This window comes from Ruditapes philippinarum, unplaced genomic scaffold (genome assembly GCF_026571515.1).
Source record: "Ruditapes philippinarum isolate M1 unplaced genomic scaffold, ASM2657151v2 ctg3768_1_1_1_1, whole genome shotgun sequence".
NCBI classification, from domain to species: Eukaryota; Metazoa; Mollusca; class Bivalvia; order Venerida; family Veneridae; genus Ruditapes; species Ruditapes philippinarum.
Genome location: NW_026855779.1, coordinates 37,174 through 57,258, shown reverse-complemented (window position 1 = coordinate 57,258; position 20,085 = coordinate 37,174). Strand labels below are relative to the sequence as shown.

The 20,085-nt window shown below is 30.8% G+C and overlaps 1 protein-coding gene across 1 annotated transcript in view; it reads right to left on the bottom strand.

Annotated features, from left to right (window-relative positions):
* The window catches only part of LOC132744357 (uncharacterized), a 48,921-nt gene extending 29,841 nt beyond the window's left edge, over positions 1 to 19,080 (bottom strand). The window contains exons 1-3 of the mRNA XM_060733045.1: positions 19,027 to 19,080; positions 18,834 to 18,910; positions 14,717 to 14,890 (exon numbers count right to left, since the gene is read on the bottom strand). Of these exons, the coding sequence (XP_060589028.1) occupies positions 14,717 to 14,890; positions 18,834 to 18,910; positions 19,027 to 19,080 (305 nt within the window). The remainder of the gene's footprint in view (positions 1 to 14,716; positions 14,891 to 18,833; positions 18,911 to 19,026) is intronic.
* Between the last annotated feature and the right edge of the window lie 1,005 nt (positions 19,081 to 20,085).

Below are 20,085 nucleotides of genomic sequence, written 5' to 3'. Positions count from 1 at the left end.
CTCGATTTCTTAAATTTGAAGTTTCTCCAATATAATCTTTGGAACAACCATTACATTTCAATGCATAAATTACATTTCTAATGTCGCATGATCCTGAGAATTTTACTTTAAATTCGCGGCCATTCTTGAAATGGTATGTATTTCCTTCTATAATGTGTTTGCCATTCTCACTAGCTAGACGACTTTGTACAATTATATCAAATAGAGACGTATTACATCTCAGATTAAATGAATTAAACAAATTCCTGGCTTCTTTAAAATATCCTCAGAAACTTATAGAAAACGGCATCCAGAGAGCTTTAGCAATAGAACAATCCGAACTACGGAAGACAAAACTAAAGACGGACGAGAAAGTTATACCATACGTGTCAACACATAATCCAAGGAATACCGAATTTTTCACAGTAATACAAGAAAATCTACCAATATTACAAAATGATGAAATAATGAAAGGAATTATTGACAGAAGCCATATAATTAAAAGTAAAAGACAACCGGCTAATCTGAAAAAACTTTTGACCAGGGCACGATTTTCTTCAACACTGAGAAAGAATAAAATAAAAAGATGCAGCAGTTTAAAATGCGGCCTGTGCAAACACATTATAGAAGGAAATACATACCATTTCAAGAATGGCCGCGAATTTAAAGTAAAATTCTCAGGATCATGCGACATTAGAAATGTAATTTATGCATTGAAATGTAATGGTTGTTCCAAAGATTATATTGGAGAAACTTCAAATTTAAGAAATCGAGTAACATTACACAACCAACATATACGAAATCCAGACAATGCATTATTACCAGTCAGTCGACACATTGCCATTTGCGCAAAAGACATCACTCCAAAGTTTAATATAATGCCAATCTATAAAATGCGAGAACCAGACACATTCAAAAGAAGAATGAAAGAAACTGTTTTAATAAACGTTCTTAAACCAGAATTGAATTCAAAATAACTTTGATATATATATAACAATAATATTATAGCTTATTATTATGTCCCTTTAAAACGTTATAAGAGTAACGTCCCTTTACACTGTTTTGACGTCGTTACCAAGCGACGTTATCAACGTCATTATCTTGAAGATCCCTTTAACAGGTGAAACCGGTTGATAATTCTCTTCAATTATTTATTACAGTTTTGTTAATACAATTGCAATGTAAACTGGAAAAGGCATCACTTCATTCTTTTTTTCCCGCTATTTTATCCGTATTGTTTTAAACTTACATTTTGGATATATATATATATATATATATATATATATATATATATATATATATATATATATAAATAAAACAAAAAACACAGTCCATGAGTTAACTTATTTAATTATTTGCCAACCGGTTTCTCTTATGATCATCAGGGCAAATATGACGTCGTCGCATAGTAACGACGACGTTTTTGTGTACACATGTGTACGCATAATCTAAAAATAGTAACGTCATTATATAGTATTAAGTTTTGGATTAAAAACATCAATAAAATAGCGTTCTTTAGATAACCTAGCTGAAACGTTTTTACTGTGAAATTTATAAAATGGGAAAATACAAAATTTCGGGTCTTTTTTAGAGCATTTATCTAAATGCTCACTTAAAGGTAATTGTCTGGTTGATGGGTCTCTTATCTGCTGAGCATGAACAGTTTTTCTGTTTCTGAGTTTGTCACCTGTTTGGCCTATGTAAAATTCTTTGCAGCCGTTGCAAACTAAAACATATAAAACATTTTCAACAGTACAGTCCATATTTTCTTTTGTATGAAATATTTTATTCTGAAGTTTTAAAGAATATCCTTCTATTAAATAATCACAGAGGCCACACCTCTGTTCGTTGCATTTTTTAACACAGGGCATTATATTGTTTTCTTTAAATTCTGAACTTATTAAAATGCTTTTTAAATTTGGTAATTGTCTTTTGCATTTTATTATGTTGGTGTTGCTTATTATCTTTTTCATTTTTTCATCATGTTTCAGAATTTCCATGTTTGTTTTAATTATGCCAAACAATTCTCTGTTTTTCGGGTTACATGTTGAAATATATGGAAGAATTTTGTTTTTTGGTTGCTCCTTAACTTGAAGTAAGGTGGTTCGGGGAATCTCCAAAGCTTTTTTAATACCAGTTTTTATAAGTTGAATTGGAAATTTTCTTTTAATTAGAGTGATGGCGAGTTCCTTTAGTCTAATCTTAAGTATTTCCTTATCAGATACAATTGCACATATTCTTCTTGCTAGCGAAAACGGGATATTTGTTTTAATGTGTTAAAACAAATATCCCGTTTTCGCTAGCAAGAAGAATATGTGCAATTGTATCTGATAAGGAAATACTTAAGATTAGACTAAAGGAACTCGCCATCACTCTAATTAAAAGAAAATTTCCAATTCAACTTATAAAAACTGGTATTAAAAAAGCTTTGGAGATTCCCCGAACCACCTTACTTCAAGTTAAGGAGCAACCAAAAAACAAAATTCTTCCATATATTTCAACATGTAACCCGAAAAACAGAGAATTGTTTGGCATAATTAAAACAAACATGGAAATTCTGAAACATGATGAAAAAATGAAAAAGATAATAAGCAACACCAACATAATAAAATGCAAAAGACAATTACAAAATTTAAAAAGCATTTTAATAAGTTCAGAATTTAAAGAAAACAATATAATGCCCTGTGTTAAAAAATGCAACGAACAGAGGTGTGGCCTCTGTGATTATTTAATAGAAGGATATTCTTTAAAACTTCAGAATAAAATATTTCATACAAAAGAAAATATGGACTGTACTGTTGAAAATGTTTTATATGTTTTAGTTTGCAACGGCTGCAAAGAATTTTACATAGGCCAAACAGGTGACAAACTCAGAAACAGAAAAACTGTTCATGCTCAGCAGATAAGAGACCCATCAACCAGACAATTACCTTTAAGTGAGCATTTAGATAAATGCTCTAAAAAAGACCCGAAATTTTGTATTTTCCCATTTTATAAATTTCACAGTAAAAACGTTTCAGCTAGGTTATCTAAAGAACGCTATTTTATTGATGTTTTTAATCCAAAACTTAATACTATATAATGACGTTACTATTTTTAGATTATGCGTACACATGTGTACACAAAAACGTCGTCGTTACTATGCGACGACGTCATATTTGCCCTGATGATCATAAGAGAAACCGGTTGGCAAATAATTAAATAAGTTAACTCATGGACTGTGTTTTTTGTTTTATTTATATGTGACTTTTTTCCGGCACTTGTTTTCATTTTTTGTATATATATATATATATATATATGTGTGTGTGTGTGTGTGTGTGTGTATATAAATATATATAATAAAAATTATCAATTATTGGATTGTACCTTTTATTATTTTTGCTTTTGATATATGTAGAAATGAGAAATGATTTACAGTAGCCATAAACTCTGTTGGCTGATGACATACTTAAGAAAATATATTGAAACTATAATTGGTGACAAATTTTTTATAATAATACTTGAATTATAATTGATCCTTCAATTACAGTCAAAAATTTACAATTTTCATGTGATACCAATTAAAATTCAAGGGACATAAAAAGAATATAATATTCTTCATTTCATAACAAAGTTTCCTCCCTTGAACCATTTCAGATTTACTTAGACTATTACTTTACTGTATGTAGGAAACTTGTCAAGTCTGTCTAGAATTTATATATATATGTGATCCCCATTGTGTATATGTACTTATGTAATTGTATGTATATATGGGGGTATACATAATGTGTGTATGTGTACCGGTATATATATGTGTATACATATGGAAGTGTATATATATGTAAAGCAATATGGTTATGTGTAGATATGTGTATGTATAATGTTTGTTAAGATTTTGGATGTATAATATTGTTTGTATTGTTCTTTGTACATGTGTCAACTATTTTGTTTATGGTAGAAAGCTGTTTGTAAATACTTGTAATATAATGTTACTATAACTATAAAGTAGAAATAAAGAATATAATAAAACTAGAAATGTGTCATCATGCCACGGATGCCCCCGCATGCAGCCAAAATTTCAAATGTTATAATATTTAGTTCCAAATTTGTTTGCACAAATTATTTTTTTCATTCTAAGTTCAAAGCCCTTAAAACTTTTCAATGTTAACACAAACCATTTTTATACAATGTTCAAGGCACTGAAATTATAATTCAGTCTTAACCTTTTAAAAATAGCATATTGCATATTTGTAGCCAACATAATGGCTATATACATTTCCACAAAAGTATGAGTGCTGAAACTGAAAGTTCAAAATTTTTCCAACATTCAGGAAAGATAAGTTTGTCTAAAATCATTGAACCACGACCAAATTCAAACTTAAACTGCTTATTCCTAAGATGTATCTATATTATTTTCAAAGTGAAAGGGACATAACTCTGCCAAAAAATCATCGAACCATGACCAAATTCCAACTTGACCTGCGCATTCCTTTGACATATCCATATGTCAATTTTGAGTTGAATATGTAACACTGTTGGGTTGATAATAAACAGAAACTGTAAATTTCATATCATTTTCAAAGTGAAAGGGGCATTACTCTGCCAAAAATCATTGAACCATGACCAGATTCGAACTTGGTCTGCGCATTCCAAAAACATATCCATATGTCAAATTTGAGTTGAATGTGTAATATTGTTGGGGAGATAATAAACGGAAACTGAAAATTTCATATTATTTTTAAAGTGAAAGGGGCATAACTCTGCCAAAAATCATCGAACCATGACCAAATTTGAAATTGACCTGCGCATTCCTTTGACGTATCAATATGTCAAATTTGAGTTGAATGTTTAATACTGTTGGGGAGATAATAAACAGAAACTGAAAATTTCATATTATTTTCAAAGTAAAAGGGGCATAACTCTGCCAAAAATCATCGAACCATGACCAAATTTGAACTTGACCTGTATTTTCTCATGACATATCAATATGTCAAGTTTGAGTTGAATGTGTTGTACCGTTGGGGAGATAATGAACGGAAACTGAAAATTTCATATTATTTTCAAAGTAAAAGGGGCATAACTCTGCCAAAAATCATCGAACCATGACCAAATTTGAACTTGACCTGTATTTTCTCATGACATATCAATATGTCAAGTTTGAGTTGAATGTGTTGTACCGTTGGGGAGATAATGAACGGAAACTGAAAATTTCATATTATTTTCAAAGTAAAAGGGGCATAACTCTGCCAAAAATCATCGAACCATGACCAATTTCGAACTTGACCTGTATTTTCTCATGACATATCCATATGTCAATTTTGAATTGAATGTTTTGAACCGTTTGGGAGATAATGAATGGAAACTGAAAATTTCATATTATTTTCAATGTAAAAGGGGCATAACTCTGCCAAAAATCATCGAACCATGACCAATTTTGAACTTGACCTGTATTTTCTCATGACATATCCATATGTCAAATTTGAGTTCAATATGTGCAAGGGTTATTAAGATAATGAACGGAAACTGATGATGACGGAAGGACGGAATGACGGAATGTCGGAACAGGGTAACACTATATGCCCCTGCCATTATATGGCGGGGGCATAATTACATATAATATGTTTGTATATGCATATATGTAAGCATACAGTTACTTATCTTAAATAATTTCAATGGTCACACAGCAATTTCAATTGCCTCCCTTACAAAGAATATTATTAGATAATTACTTTTTCTGGCCATTATCTTGGAACTTTTCGTTGACACACTTCTTTGGTATGCTTTATTGTTTTTTTTCGTTTTTTTTTTTGTTTTTATTTTTGTTGTTGGTTGTTTTGTTTTTTTTGTTTTGTTGTATTTTATTCTTTTCCCTGTATTAAAAGTGCCTTAAACTGATTACTCTATTATCACATCCTTTGCTGGATATGGGGTCAGGGACATCTCCAGCCTCCTATCTTATCAATATACGGATTAAGAGGGTATTTAGTTTATTTAATTATTGTAATCAAAATATTGAAAGATGCAATTTAATTCATCACAGTGAATGCTTATGGTTTCCGGCACATTTATTATTAAGAAAAGTTAGAAAAAATATTGATATAAATGAAAAGAAAAATACAGTAACATATTTTTGCACCATTCATTTAAATTTAACACAACTTTTACTATCTTTTTTTTTCTTATTTTTTTTTTTTTTTTTTTTTTTGCAGTAAGTGTAATTTAGTTTTATATGCAACCATATTACACTATGTTTTTGAGGTATGTATGTTTGTTTTAACTATCCCACAGGGTAATATATATTTAACTTAGTCAAGTGTAATGTTTATTTATATTTTAGATATAATGATGAATGTTTTTTGTAAACATTAGCTATGAGTAATCTTACAATTTTCTTTTACAATGGCCGTGGTTTAAATGACAGCATCAAGAGGCGTGATGTTTTTAATCTATTTCATTCAAAATATGCTGATATACTAGTACTTTGTCTGCAAGAAACACATTTTATTAAAGAATTTGAAAAGAAAATAAATTTGTTCTGAATGGAATGGCTTATGTTTTTTTAGTCATTGTAAATCTAATGCAAAAGATGTGGCCAATTTATGTAGAAAAGATTTAGATTTTAAAATAAATTTTGTTAAAACTGATGACTGTGGAAGTTTTATAATGTTAGGTATTTCATTGGATTCCATAACTTTTACATTAGTTAATATATATGCACAAAATACAGATAGTCCTAGTTTCTTTAGATATATTTTTTGATATATTAAATTGTTCTGACGAAAATGACTCTCTAATAATTTGTGGAGATTATAATCTTGTTCAAAATCCAGACCTGGACTACAATAATTATAAATCAAAGAAAAATAATGTGAAGGCTAGAAATGTTTTACTCAGTATTATTGAAGATAAAGAACTTATTGATCCTTTTAGAGAGTTACATGGTGTTATAGTTTTTGTCCTATAAGTCCTCCCACATGTCCTGTAAGTCCCCGTACTGTCCGATAAGACCCTGTACTGTCCTATAAATCCCTGATCCCAGTCCTATAAGTCCCTGTCAGTCCTACAAGTCCCTGTACTGTCCTGTAAGTCCCTGTGTTTTAATATTAGGTGTTATTATGTAATTGTTATAGGGTAATATCTAATCAATGTATTATCTTACAAGGGGTGATAAGCTGAGTTGTCTGCCCTTGATTATGGCCCTTAGTTCGATATCATAAAAAAATGATCAGGTGATGAGTGAAATATGCCTATTTGCTTGCATTTTTTTATTTAATCGAATTAAAGCATGAAATTAATATGAATGTGTTATTTTATTACTATAATAAAAATGAAGTCACCATATTACTTAACCATTTATTACGTGACCAAATTTGGAAATTTTTGTAAGGGACTTATAGGACAATTTTTTTTTAATATATATATTTTTTTAGAAATAACCCAAACGGCTATAGGGTAAATGACCATATTTGGTATATGATTAGTACCTTAAGTGGCTTTGATGATGTCAAGTTTGAGTTATAAGGGCTCTCCTAATATGGGAGATATTGAGTGATGAATGTTCATTTTAGGGTAATGGTTAGGGTTAGGATAAGAAATTTTGAACAATTTCGGCCCGGTTCGAGCCCTACAGGCTAGGTAAATATCGTTAGCATACATGCTTGTGTAGGTATGGGTGTCTGCTAAAGAATGAGACCACTTATAGGTATATGTGTGGTTCATAGGGGTCTAGGCAAGTCATGCAAGGTGAGTATTTGGTGTTCGAACTGAAAATTTATCACTATTTTCGTGTATTTATTGGATTCACGGCCCGGTACGAGCCCCACAGGCTAAGTTTATATCGTTAGCATACATAGTTGTGTAGGTATGGGTGTCTGCTAAAGATTGAGACCAATTATAGGTATATGTGTGGCTCATAGGGGTCTAGGCAAGTCATACAAGGTGAGTAGTCAGTGTTCGAACTTACAATTTATCACTATTTTTAGTATATTTATTAGATTCAGGGCCCGTTTCGAGTCCCACAGGCTAAGTTAATATCGCTAGCATACATGGTTGTGTAGGTATGGTTGTCTGCTAAAGAATGAGATCACTTATAGGTATGTGTTTGGTTCATAAGGGTCTAAACATGTCATAAAAGGTGAGTATTCGGTGTTCGAACTTATCTCGATTTTTCGTGTATTTATTGGATTCACGGCCCAGTTCGAGCCCAACAGGCTAAGAAAATATCGTGAGCATACATGGTTGTAAAGGTCTGGATGTCTGCTAAAGATTGGGACCCCTTACAGGTATATATGTGGTTTATAGGGGTCTAGGCAAGTCATATAAGGTGAATAGTAAAGGTTCGAACTTATATTTTTTCACAATTTAGGTGATATTTGATTGATTTTTTAATCATTTTCAAGTATGAATTATGCTCTTAATATTTAATATATTTTTATAAATAACACATCATATTATAGGGATAAATGTGTACTTTAACACAAAATAATGCATTAAATTATATGTCTGTCTGTCCGTCTGTGTTAGTGTATACCATTATATATAATTTGACAAAATCGGCGTTTTTCAACATTTTCATCTATAAATTATGACCTCAATAAATAATATATTTTTATAAATAATACAGCATATTGTAGGGCTATATGTATACTTTAAGATAAAAAAAGGATATTAAATATATCTTTGTTTGTCCGTCCAGGTTAGTGTCTAAAAGTATATATACCTTTGACATGTTCTCGCGCGCTAAGAAAATCGGCATTTTTTATCATTTTCAACTATGAATTTTGACATTAATAATTAATATTTTTTAATAATAATGCACCATATTGTAGGGCTATATGTGAACTTTACGATAAAGTAATGCATTTGATTATATGTCTGTTTGTCCGTCCGTGTTAGTGTCTACAAGTATATATACTTTTGACAAAATCGCGTGCTGTGAAGAAAATCGGCATTTTTCATCATTTTCAAATATGAATTATGACATTAATAATTAATATTTTTTAATAATAATACACCATATAGTAGGGCTATATGTGTACTTAATGATAAAGTAGTGTACTTTACGATAAAGTAATGCAATTAAATATATGTCTGTCTGTCCGTCCGTGTTAGTATGTATAAGTATATATACTTTAGACAAAATCGCGCGCGAATTCGAAAATCGGCCTTTTTCATCATTTTCAATTATGAATTATGACATTAATAATTAATATATTTTTAATAATAATACACCATATTGTAGGGCTATATGTGTACTTTACGATAAAGTAGTGTACTTTACGATAAAGTAATGCAATTAAATATATGTCTGTCTGTCCGTCCGTGTTAGTATGTATAAGTATATATACTTAAGACAAAATCGCGCGCGAATTCGAAAATCGGCCTTTTTCATCATTTTCCATTATGAATTATGACATAAATAATTAACATTTTTTTATTAATAATACACCATATTGTAGGGCTATATGTGTACTTTACGATAGAGTAATACATTTAAATATATGTCTCTCTGTCCGTCAGTGTAAGTGTGTATAAGTATATACACTTTTGATAAAAAAGCGCGGAAAAAGCACGTCAACTGAATTTTGGCGCGATTTTACATATATATTTATCGACAAATTATGACATTATTTATTAAGATATCTTTATTATTTTTTTTATTATTCTTTAGGCATATTAAAGGAGTTTACAACAAAAAAAGAATCATGTCGATATATTGTTCTTATTAATTTTTAAAGTGATTTAATATAGGTATTTAAAACAGGAAAATTTAGGCAAGAAAATTAGAAAAATATGGGGTATGACGTGAATTACGCACAGACAGACATACAGACGAGTAATATTTTTTTCAAAAACTGTATGGCATAACAAAACTTAGTACTAAGAAGGTTTAATTCTTTATTTATAAAGCTTATAATTTAACTTATAAGCATTTATTAAGTGTATATCGAAGGTAATGTAAGACAAAACTGCTATATTTCATACATCTTTCCCGACGAAATGGTCTTCGCTATTCCTTTAGACTATTATCTAAATGTTATATTAAAAGAAATTTCAAGTAAATATATTATCTCAAAAAATTTTTAGAGACATTTAAAGTTCATGAAAAAAAACAAAAAAATGTTGCGATAAGGGTAGGATTAGGGTACGTTTCAACAGGTTTAAGCCTAAATTACGCACAGACAGACACACATGTATACAATATTTTTACATATTCCCCTTCAGGAGATGGTATACTATACAAAGAATGTTTAATTAGAAAAAGAAAACGATAATTAGTAATTTTAACGGTCATTTTTGTGTCATTTTAAGGCTATTTTCAACGTTCTCGGGATATATATAAAGATTGTCGATCCCGTACGGACGGACGGACGAAAATAATATTGTAAATGAAATGTATTTCTGTTTATATATATTCAAAGAACAAGGAAAACATAAATTGATTATTTTAAATCAATGTTTAAAGTCACAAACCAATTTTATGTAAGGGTGTCCAGCACCGCTGATAGAAAATTACGAATTTATTGGGTGGGTCAGAAGTTCGACTGAAAACTACCCTTAAACTCGAGCTGAGAGCCTGGGAGGACCCAGGAATCGCAAGATTAGGTAAAAAACTACACATCCAAAGCATTTTTTAAATAATCAATGCATGTTTTCTTTAAAAAAAATGATATGAATATATGCCAAAATTTCGTCTTTTTTAGGTTTTTGGCTTGTTGTGGCTGAACCAATGGACACATTGCCATAAATAACCCTCATTTTATAGGTATTTAGATTCCCTATAACATATATTTTACTCGCTTGGAAAATGTTAAAGACTTTTATTTATCGTCAAAAAAGGCAAAAAAATGAAGGGGGACTTATGGGACAAAAACTATTTTTGAATTCAGCCAAAAAAATGGCTGTCATTTCCAAATAAGGAAGAATTTCGAGTCCAAAATTTCTTGGGACCAAGAGTGGGTGTGCCCCAAGCAGGCTTTTCAAAACATAAACCAAAATTTTAGTGGAGATGTGTTCAAATTTCGAGACTTTGTGCAGGATAAAATACTTCCCTGGAAGGAAGGAAAATTTGGTAAATTTCAAGTTCCTTAAAAAAATTTTTACTTTTGTGGGGGCAACGGGGGGCCCCCATAGGTATATCCCAATTAACCAAAGAACTTGGGTTTTTTTCGGTAATATTACGTCAGATATATGTATATTGACCTACTATAATACTTTCTGCCAAATTATGGTCATGATCGGACCCCACCTCCCCCACCCCCAAGGACTTGAAAAAACACGGGGACTTATCGGACATTAAACTATAATTAGGGATATAAAAATATACATGGAGACGCACCAATCCAATACAGCAAGGTAGATTAGATTTTTTTCTTATAACAAAAAAATTTATATCAGTTTGTACGTAAATGTGATATTGATTTTAGTTATAGATCTGATCATTCAATGATATATTTGGATTTTTGTTTTGTTCCTGTTAATCATGGAAAAGGTTTATAGAAATTTAATAATTCTCTTTTACATGACATTGAATTCCTTGATATCATTAAAAAGAAAATAGATGAAATAAAATTGCAATAGTGTTTACCTCTATACAATATAGATTATGTTTTGAATATAAACAATAAAGATATAGACTTTGTTATTAATGATGAACTTTTTTTAGAGACACTTTTAATGGAAATTAGAGGTAAATCCATTTCTTATAGCTCTTTTAAAGCTAATGCAAGAAATACATATGAAAAAAAATTATTTGAAGAAATTATTTTTCTAGAACAAAACTTGACAAATGATAATAAAGACAAACTTCTACAGTAACAAAACGAACTGACTGAATTAAGAAACAATAAAATAAAGGGTGCTATGATTAGGTCAAGGTCACAATGGATTGAATCCGGAGAAAAACCTTCTAATTACTTTTTAAATTTAGAGAAATCACATTGTTCAGCTAAGACAATACCTTTTCTGGAACTTGATGATGGAACTTTTATTTATGATCAAAAGGATATACTTAAAGAAACTAGTGCTTATTATGAAAACTTGTTACAAAAATGTAACTTTGAATGATTGTAATATTGAAAGAGAATTTAGGGATTGTGATATTAATATGTTGTCTGATAGTGAATCACTCAGGCTTGAAGGTCTCCTTTCATATGATGAAGTCTCCTTTACATAAAAAAATATGAAAAATGATAAAAGCCCTGGGTGTGATGGATTTACAGTAAACTTCTTCAAAACTTTTTGGAATAGAATTGGACATTTTGTAGTGAAAGCTATTAATTATGCATATAAGGTTAATTCATTTTCTAGAAATCAAAAATTAGGAACAATTACATGCATTCCAAAACAAAATAAACCTAAAAAATTTTAAAAAACTGGAGACCGATTACTTTACTAAATGTAGTATATAAATTAGCCTCAGGTAGTATAGCAAACAGACTTAAAAGTGTTTTAGATATTTTAGTGTCAAAAGATCAAACTGGTTTCATTAAAAATAGGTACATTGGTGAAAATACTAGATTATTGTATGATATAATGAAATACACTGAAGATAATAATATACCAGATTGATTTTGAAAAAGCTTTTGATACTTTATCTTTTACATTTATAGAGAAATGTCTTTCATTATTTCATTTTGGTCCAATGTTTAGGAAATGGATTTCTCTGTTTTTATATAAAACTGAAACTTGTGTAATATTGAATGTTTTTTTATCCATTTTTTTTAATTAAACGAGGTTGTAGACAAGGTGATCCAATTTCTCCTTATATCTTTATTCTGTGTGCAGAAATTTTAGCAGTTAAAAAAAGACAATGTAAAGATGTTAAAGGTATAAAGATAGATGGCGAGGAATATAAAATATCTCAGTTTGCGGACGATATATCACTACTTTTGGATGGTTCAGAAAAATCACTTAATACTGCTTTAAATTTGTCAAATAAATTAACAGAACTTTCGGGTTTAAAGATAAATTTTGACAAAACTAAGGTTATTTGGATAGGCTCTCTTAAATATAGTACTAGATCAATTAAGACAAGGTGGAAACTAACATGGGGTGACACGCAGTTTAAACTATTAGGATTAACTTTTGATGTTAATTTAGAAAAAATGATTGATCTAAATTTTGATGAAAAGCTTCAGAAAGTAAAAAATAGTATTAGTCATTGGAAAAAAAGGTATTAACTCCACTAGGAAAAATCACTGTTGTTAAGTCAAAATTGCTTCCTTTGTTTACTCATTGTTTTACAGGCCTACATACACCTAATAATGTTTTTTTGAAAACACTTAATGATTTATTTTATCATTTCATTTGGGAAGGTAAGGCAAAAATTAAACAATCTGTAATCATTTAAACATACAAAGAAGGTGGTCTTAACATGGTAGATATTAGTAGTTATGTTCATTCTTTGAAAATAAAATGGCTTAAAAGATATGTGATAGTAAATGTTATAAGTTTGTTAACTCATTGTTTAATATTGATAAAGTTTTTAATTTTGGAAAAATGTACTGTATATTAATTAATTATAAGATTAAGAATGCTTTCTGGATTGATGTTTTAAAAGCTTACATGACCTTTGTTGATAAACTTTGTATAGATAACTTCGAACAAATATTACATATGCCACAGTTTTATAACCATTGCTTTTCAATAGGACATAGATATATCTAAATTAAATCTTTTTATGATAAAGGAATAAGATTTGTGAAAGATATTCTTAATGGTCAAGGTGATTTTATTGAGTTAAATCTTTTAGAACAGTGTATAGGCAAACAAGTAAATTTTTTAGAATATCATGGTTTAAAACGGGCTATAACATCTTACATGCTAAAGCTAAATATTACCATTAATACTGATTTGCTAAATGTTCAATATCCTATTGTAAGCTGTTTTATCAAACCTATTATTATTACAAATAGCAATAAGAAATACCTGTATGAAACTTTTGTCAAAAATACAGATGTACCAACAAGTAAGGAAAAATGGAACACATACTTTATAGATAATGAAATAAACTGGCCATTGATATATAGTTATGTATTTAAATGTACCAAAGATTCATACATTCAGTGGTTTCAGACTAGAATAATTCACAAAACTTTAGCAACAAACTCAATGCTGTTTAAAATGAAAATTGTCGATAATAAAATGTGTACTTTCTGCAACTGTCAAGAAGAAACACTTATACATTTATGTTGGGAATGTCAAAAAATTCAGTCTCTATTTCAATATTTACAAAGTAACATACATAATTTTGACAATATTTTCAACTGTAAATCTTTTATTTTAGGTTCTGAAGATAAGGACTTCGAATATGATATATTGTTTTTAGAATTGAAAAAATACATATATTTGTCTTAGAGAAAAAAATGTTACCCACATGTTATGGCTTTAAAAATAGCCTTAAATTAGCCTGGACTATTTGACCGACACTGAAATTAAAAGATAGCAAATTGTAAGATTGTTAATCGAATAAATTACACTGACATTCTATATTTATGTTAGGTTCTCTTTTGTTTTCGGTTTTTAAATAACTTACATACATGTGTAAAATAGACAATTTGTATGCTTTAATTATAATGTTAATATGATAAAATTTAAGGTATATTATGATATTTTGTTTGTAAATATTACAATGTGATATACATGTATAGATAATGTAAGGTATGTGGGGGATGACCCCGACCCTCTCATACCTATTACGGGATGAATAAATGGGGTTACCCAGTTGGGGCCTCAAAAAAAAGGGATTACTCGTTACCTGACATCAGGCACTTCAGTGTGGATGTACTTGATAGCTAAAGCAACTTGGAGCAGAATTTTCACTCTTTTCTGCCCATTCAGTTTCGGGATCTGTTGCATCCTGTCATGTCTGAGGACTTCATAAAGATCACCGTTTTCACAAAGTGGAGAGACAAACCAAAACTCTCTTTCCCTGAAATATTAAAGTTCATGTATATTTATCATAATATTAACAAATGATTTAAAGATTAAAACTTGAAATGTGTAAAAAGGACAAAATGTCCCCATAAACAGTTATTATCATTGTTAACTAAAGATGAAAAACAGATACAATGTCTTAATCTTCAACTGATATCATAATATTCATAACTGCATCTGAAAAATGCAAATGTTAACAAGGTTTTGTCATATTTGGGCTGTGTGGCCTAATTTTTCACCCCAGATGAACGAATTTGAACTTTGTGCTAGGAATAATCTCAACAACCTTTCAGGTAAATTTCCAGGATATTTGGACTGAAACAGTAGCCTCTAGAATGTTAACAAAGTTTTCCTTTATTCGGAATTAACTTTTATTTGATAGGTGATTTATGTTCATCATATAATAATTGATATTGAAATCTGACCAAAGAGAATTTTATGATAAATTTTTCAGAAGTATGTTTTCCTCTCATCCGATATCAAAGCATACTTTCATAGTGTCTTTGATATTGTATTTGTAGCTTAAGATACATGCTGGTTTGTTTTTTTCATACAAAATGACTAAAACAGACCATGGTCGTAAAGTATGTAAGCAATGATAAGAACATTCACAATTATGACCACTTTGGTCCAGCCCAGATGATGGTCTTTATTAAAGGCTTTTACTATATAAATGTAAAACAAAAGTTAAACTCTTTCATGTAAAATAAAGGCATCCTTTGAATTAAAATAGTTTCCTGTTAAATCTGAAAGTAATCAATGTCAATCAAATTGTAATCATAATTACTGACTGAATTTTAGCTGTAATTGATTAATTACAATTAAATTAATCAATTTTGGCAAGGTAATCAATTACATGATGATTACAGTGTAATCGTGTAATCGATTAAAAAATCAATTATTACAACTAATGATTACCCCAGGTCTGAGCATGACATATGTAAGAAAATATGCAGATGTGTCTAATGTTAAAATACAAAGGCAATATAAAATAGAATAATTGATAGGTATTTACTGTGTTACATTGCTCTTATAAACTTTGAAAAACAGTTACATTTATATCTCTTAATGCGTTCTTTTCAATTAAGCATTACCTATTTCTTTAATAGTTAAAATTTAAATCATCATCATATACATAGTGAAAATCATAATGTCCTTATTATGTGCTCAAATTGTTTCATAAATATTCTTGCAAAGCTCAGATCTCTCTTGCTAGAGTTCATGACTTCTAATCATTTCATAAATATCTATTATAAGCAAACATTTCTCCTGCTAAAGGTTATGACCTTTAAACCTTCCAGTTTGTGAATCAGTTTTTTTTTTTAAATTGCATAACTTGTACAAATGTTATAAAAGACATTCCAATACGAGTTGTTTCCCTTCAGACAAGAAGATTTTTTAAATTTTTTACTATATGTACATAATGAAAATCAATGATCCCCTGGGGGGAGCCAATTTTCACCCCTGGTCTATAATTTGAACAATCTTTTTAGAGGTCCAATAGACGATGCCTTTTGCAAAATATCTAAGCTCTAAGCCTTGTGGGTCTTTAAAAGTAGATGTTTTTAATTCTTTTTTTTTTCTTATAATTTCTTTTCGTTGCAATGACAACCAGATTCTTGAATAGAATCAAATCAAATTCTTTGAACAAATTTGGAAACCCTTTATCAAAAGAGCAATCCTGCCAAGTTTGGCTAATTTTGGACTACCTGTTATTTAGAAGATTTTGTAACTCCACTATAAAGTTAAAGAACTTTAAATGACAAAAGATTTCGAAAATTTACAGACATAAGCATATTTTTAGAGTAAGATATTTACAAGAATAAAAAAGATGCCAATAATGGTAAATAAATATAAAGATACCCAAAAAAAAATCGAAGTAACTGCCTTATCCTTGACTGATTTTACTTCCAACAGTTTGATCAACATTCTTCTCTCACAAAATTCCCTGACTTTTCCCTGACAATTGCTTATTTTTCATATTTCCCTGATCAATTTCAAAATTTCATCAATTTCCCTGACTTTTCCCTGACCTTGAAAAAAAATCATTTTTCCCTGATTTTTCCTTGACCGTGGGAACCCTTTCATAAGCTTACTATTTACCAAATAACATTATCTCATTTTTCCTGTCTCTTGTTAATGTCTGGAAACCATTTTTTTACTTTAAATAGAAATGCCATTGTCATGGCGTGATAATCCCCGCATACCACTTTGTCAGAATCAATAGTGGCCATTTAGAGCTCAAGGACAACCTCCATGCCAAATCTGAGGTTACTAAGCCAGTGCATTGCTAAGTTATGTATTCTACATGCTTCAAATGTGAAAATGTCAAAATCAATACACTGCAGACAGGCATTCTTAAGCATTTGAGCAGACAAGCTTATTATAGTTACAATCTCTGTGACCTTGACCTTTGATACAGTCACCTAAAAATCAATTGGGGTCACCTTATTATCATGATCAACCTCCGTCCAAATATATAAAGACTGTGGGTCAATGGATTCTTGAGTTTTTGGGCGACAAATTTTTTAGTCAAGGCACTTCTGACCTTGACCTTTGATCTAAAAATCAATAGGGGTCATCTAATAATCATGACTAACCTTCATGCCAAATATGAAGTCAGTGGGTCAAAGGAATCTTAAGTAACTGGTCGGAAAATCTTATTTTCAGTCAAGGCCCATCTAACCTTGTCCTTTGACCCAATGACCTCAAAATTAATAGGCGTCATCTCCTAATCATGACTAACCTCCATGCCAAATATGAATACTGGGTGAAAGGAATCTTAAGATATTGGGCGGACATGCTTTTTTAGTCAAGGTCCCTGTCACCTTGATCTTGGACCCAGTGACCTCAAAATCGATAGGGGTCATCTACTAATCATGGCTTATCTCTATGCCAAATATAAAGACTGTGAGTCAAAGGAAAGGAAGTTATTGTGCGGACAAGTTTTTTTTTAGTCAAGGTTCCTGTGACCTTGACCTTTAACCAAGGGCCATGAAAAACAATAGGCGTCAAGACTAACCTTCATCCCAAATATGAAGACTGTGGGTCAAAGGATGCTTAAGTTACTGGGCGGACAAGCTTTTTGAAGTCAAGGCCCTGTGACCTTGACCTCTGACCTCTGACCTGGTCACCTCAAAATTGATGGGGTCTTCTACTAATCCTGACCAAGCAAAATATCAAATATGAAGACTGTGGGTCAAAGGAATCTTAAGTTCTTGGGCAGACAATTTTTTGTGTCAAGGCCCCTGTGACCTTGACCTTTGACCCAGTGACTTTAAAATCTAAATGGGGTCATCTCATAGTCATGACTTTCCTTCATGCCAAATATGGAGACTGTTGGTCAAAGGATACTGAAGTTTTTGGGCGGACAAGCTTTTTATAGCCAAGGCCACTGTGACCTTGACCTTTGACCGGGTGACCTCAAAATCAAAAGGCATCATCTGTTTATCAAGACCAATCTAAATACTAAATTTGAAGACTGTGGGTCAAAGGAATCTTAAGTTATTGGGCGGACAAGGAAAAATCGACAGCCGGACGGACAAGCTGGGTCTTCATGTAAGTTTGCTATATACTCAGTTTTGATTACAATATCTCATTCCTAACTCTTGTTACTGTCAAGAAACCATGAAGTGGACTGACAGACTGACAGACTTACAGACGGAACAACCTCCAAACTGACTTCTATATAGCACCCAAAACTTTGTTGGTGGGAGTATTACAAAAGATAAACTAATACAATAAAAATAATTGGTATCACTTGTAACTTTCATCTACTTTCTACAACAAAAAGGAACAATAACATATTCAGTCAAGAGCAGATCTAAAGGCCAGATAAAGACCATGTGTTGGTCATTTTGTAAAAACGATCTTAACATAAATCTTGTTGTACTTGGTGTTACACTCTTTCTTTTACCGTGTATATCTACCAATCTTACCAATCTTGTGATGGTAGGTCAACAATAGCTAGCAATGGAAGAATAAATGGGTGCAAAATTCTTGATGTTTTCATTTCCTGAAAATATATGATATAATACTATGATTTTAATTCAATGCTTAAATGAGATAAAAAAAAATCTGATATATCTGCCAAGCATTAGTGCTTGAGATTCCACATTGGTACCGACTTACGCCATATGGTACCGACTTATGCCATATTCCAACTCCATATTGGTACCAACTCATGTCATTTTCCCAAATTTTAAGGAGAAGCTTCCGAAAGAAGATTTTTCATATTTTTAAATCCCAGTTTTAAAAAACGAGCCAGAGGACCCCCCCAATGGGGTTTGCCATTGGAAAAAAAAGAGAGAGAGTAATTAAAATTTTTTTAGGTTTTTGGTAATGAAAACTAATGGGTGAGTGATAAAATATTGAAACAGGAATAATTGGCTGACAATAAAGGGAAGGGGAAAAAAATGAAAAAAAACGCAGGGTATTATCATTCTTGCGTGCTGCACTCCTCCCCAATGAATCATCCGCCATGAAATTTCAAATTGATACCTCCTTTCACTTTTTTTAGATAGCTCCGGACAAAAATTGAAAAATAACAAAACCCAAAAACTCAAAAAATATCAAGGAAAATTTTCATTCTTTCACCAGCTTCCTCCCCAATAAGATCTATCCACCTATTAAGTTTCATGTTGACATCTCAAAGACTTTTTGAGTTATGCTCCACTCAGCCCAGTCAGGTGAAAAATTAAGTATGAAAAATAACAAAGGGCAATTACTTAAAAATTATGAAGGGTAGACTTATCATTCTTGTGCATTGCACACCTCCTGAGTAAGATCTATCAACCTATGAAGTTTCATATTGATATCTCAGAGGCTTTTTGAGTTATGCTTTGGACAAAAAATAAGTTTGAAAAATAACAATGGGCAATAACTGAGAAAATTATGCAGGGTAGAGTTATCATTGTTGTGCACTGCACTCCTCCTCAATATGATCTATCCACCTATGAAGTTTCAAGTTGATACCTCAAATACTTTTTGATATAAGCTCCGGACAAAAAGTATGAAAAATAACAAAGGGCAATAACTCAAAAATTATAAAGGAAAGAGTTATCGTTTTTGCACACAGCATTTCTCCTCAATAAGATCTATCCCCTTATGAAGTTTCATGTTGACATCTCAAAGACTTTTTGACTTATGCTCCACTCATGTGAAAATATTAAGTATGAAAAATAACAAATT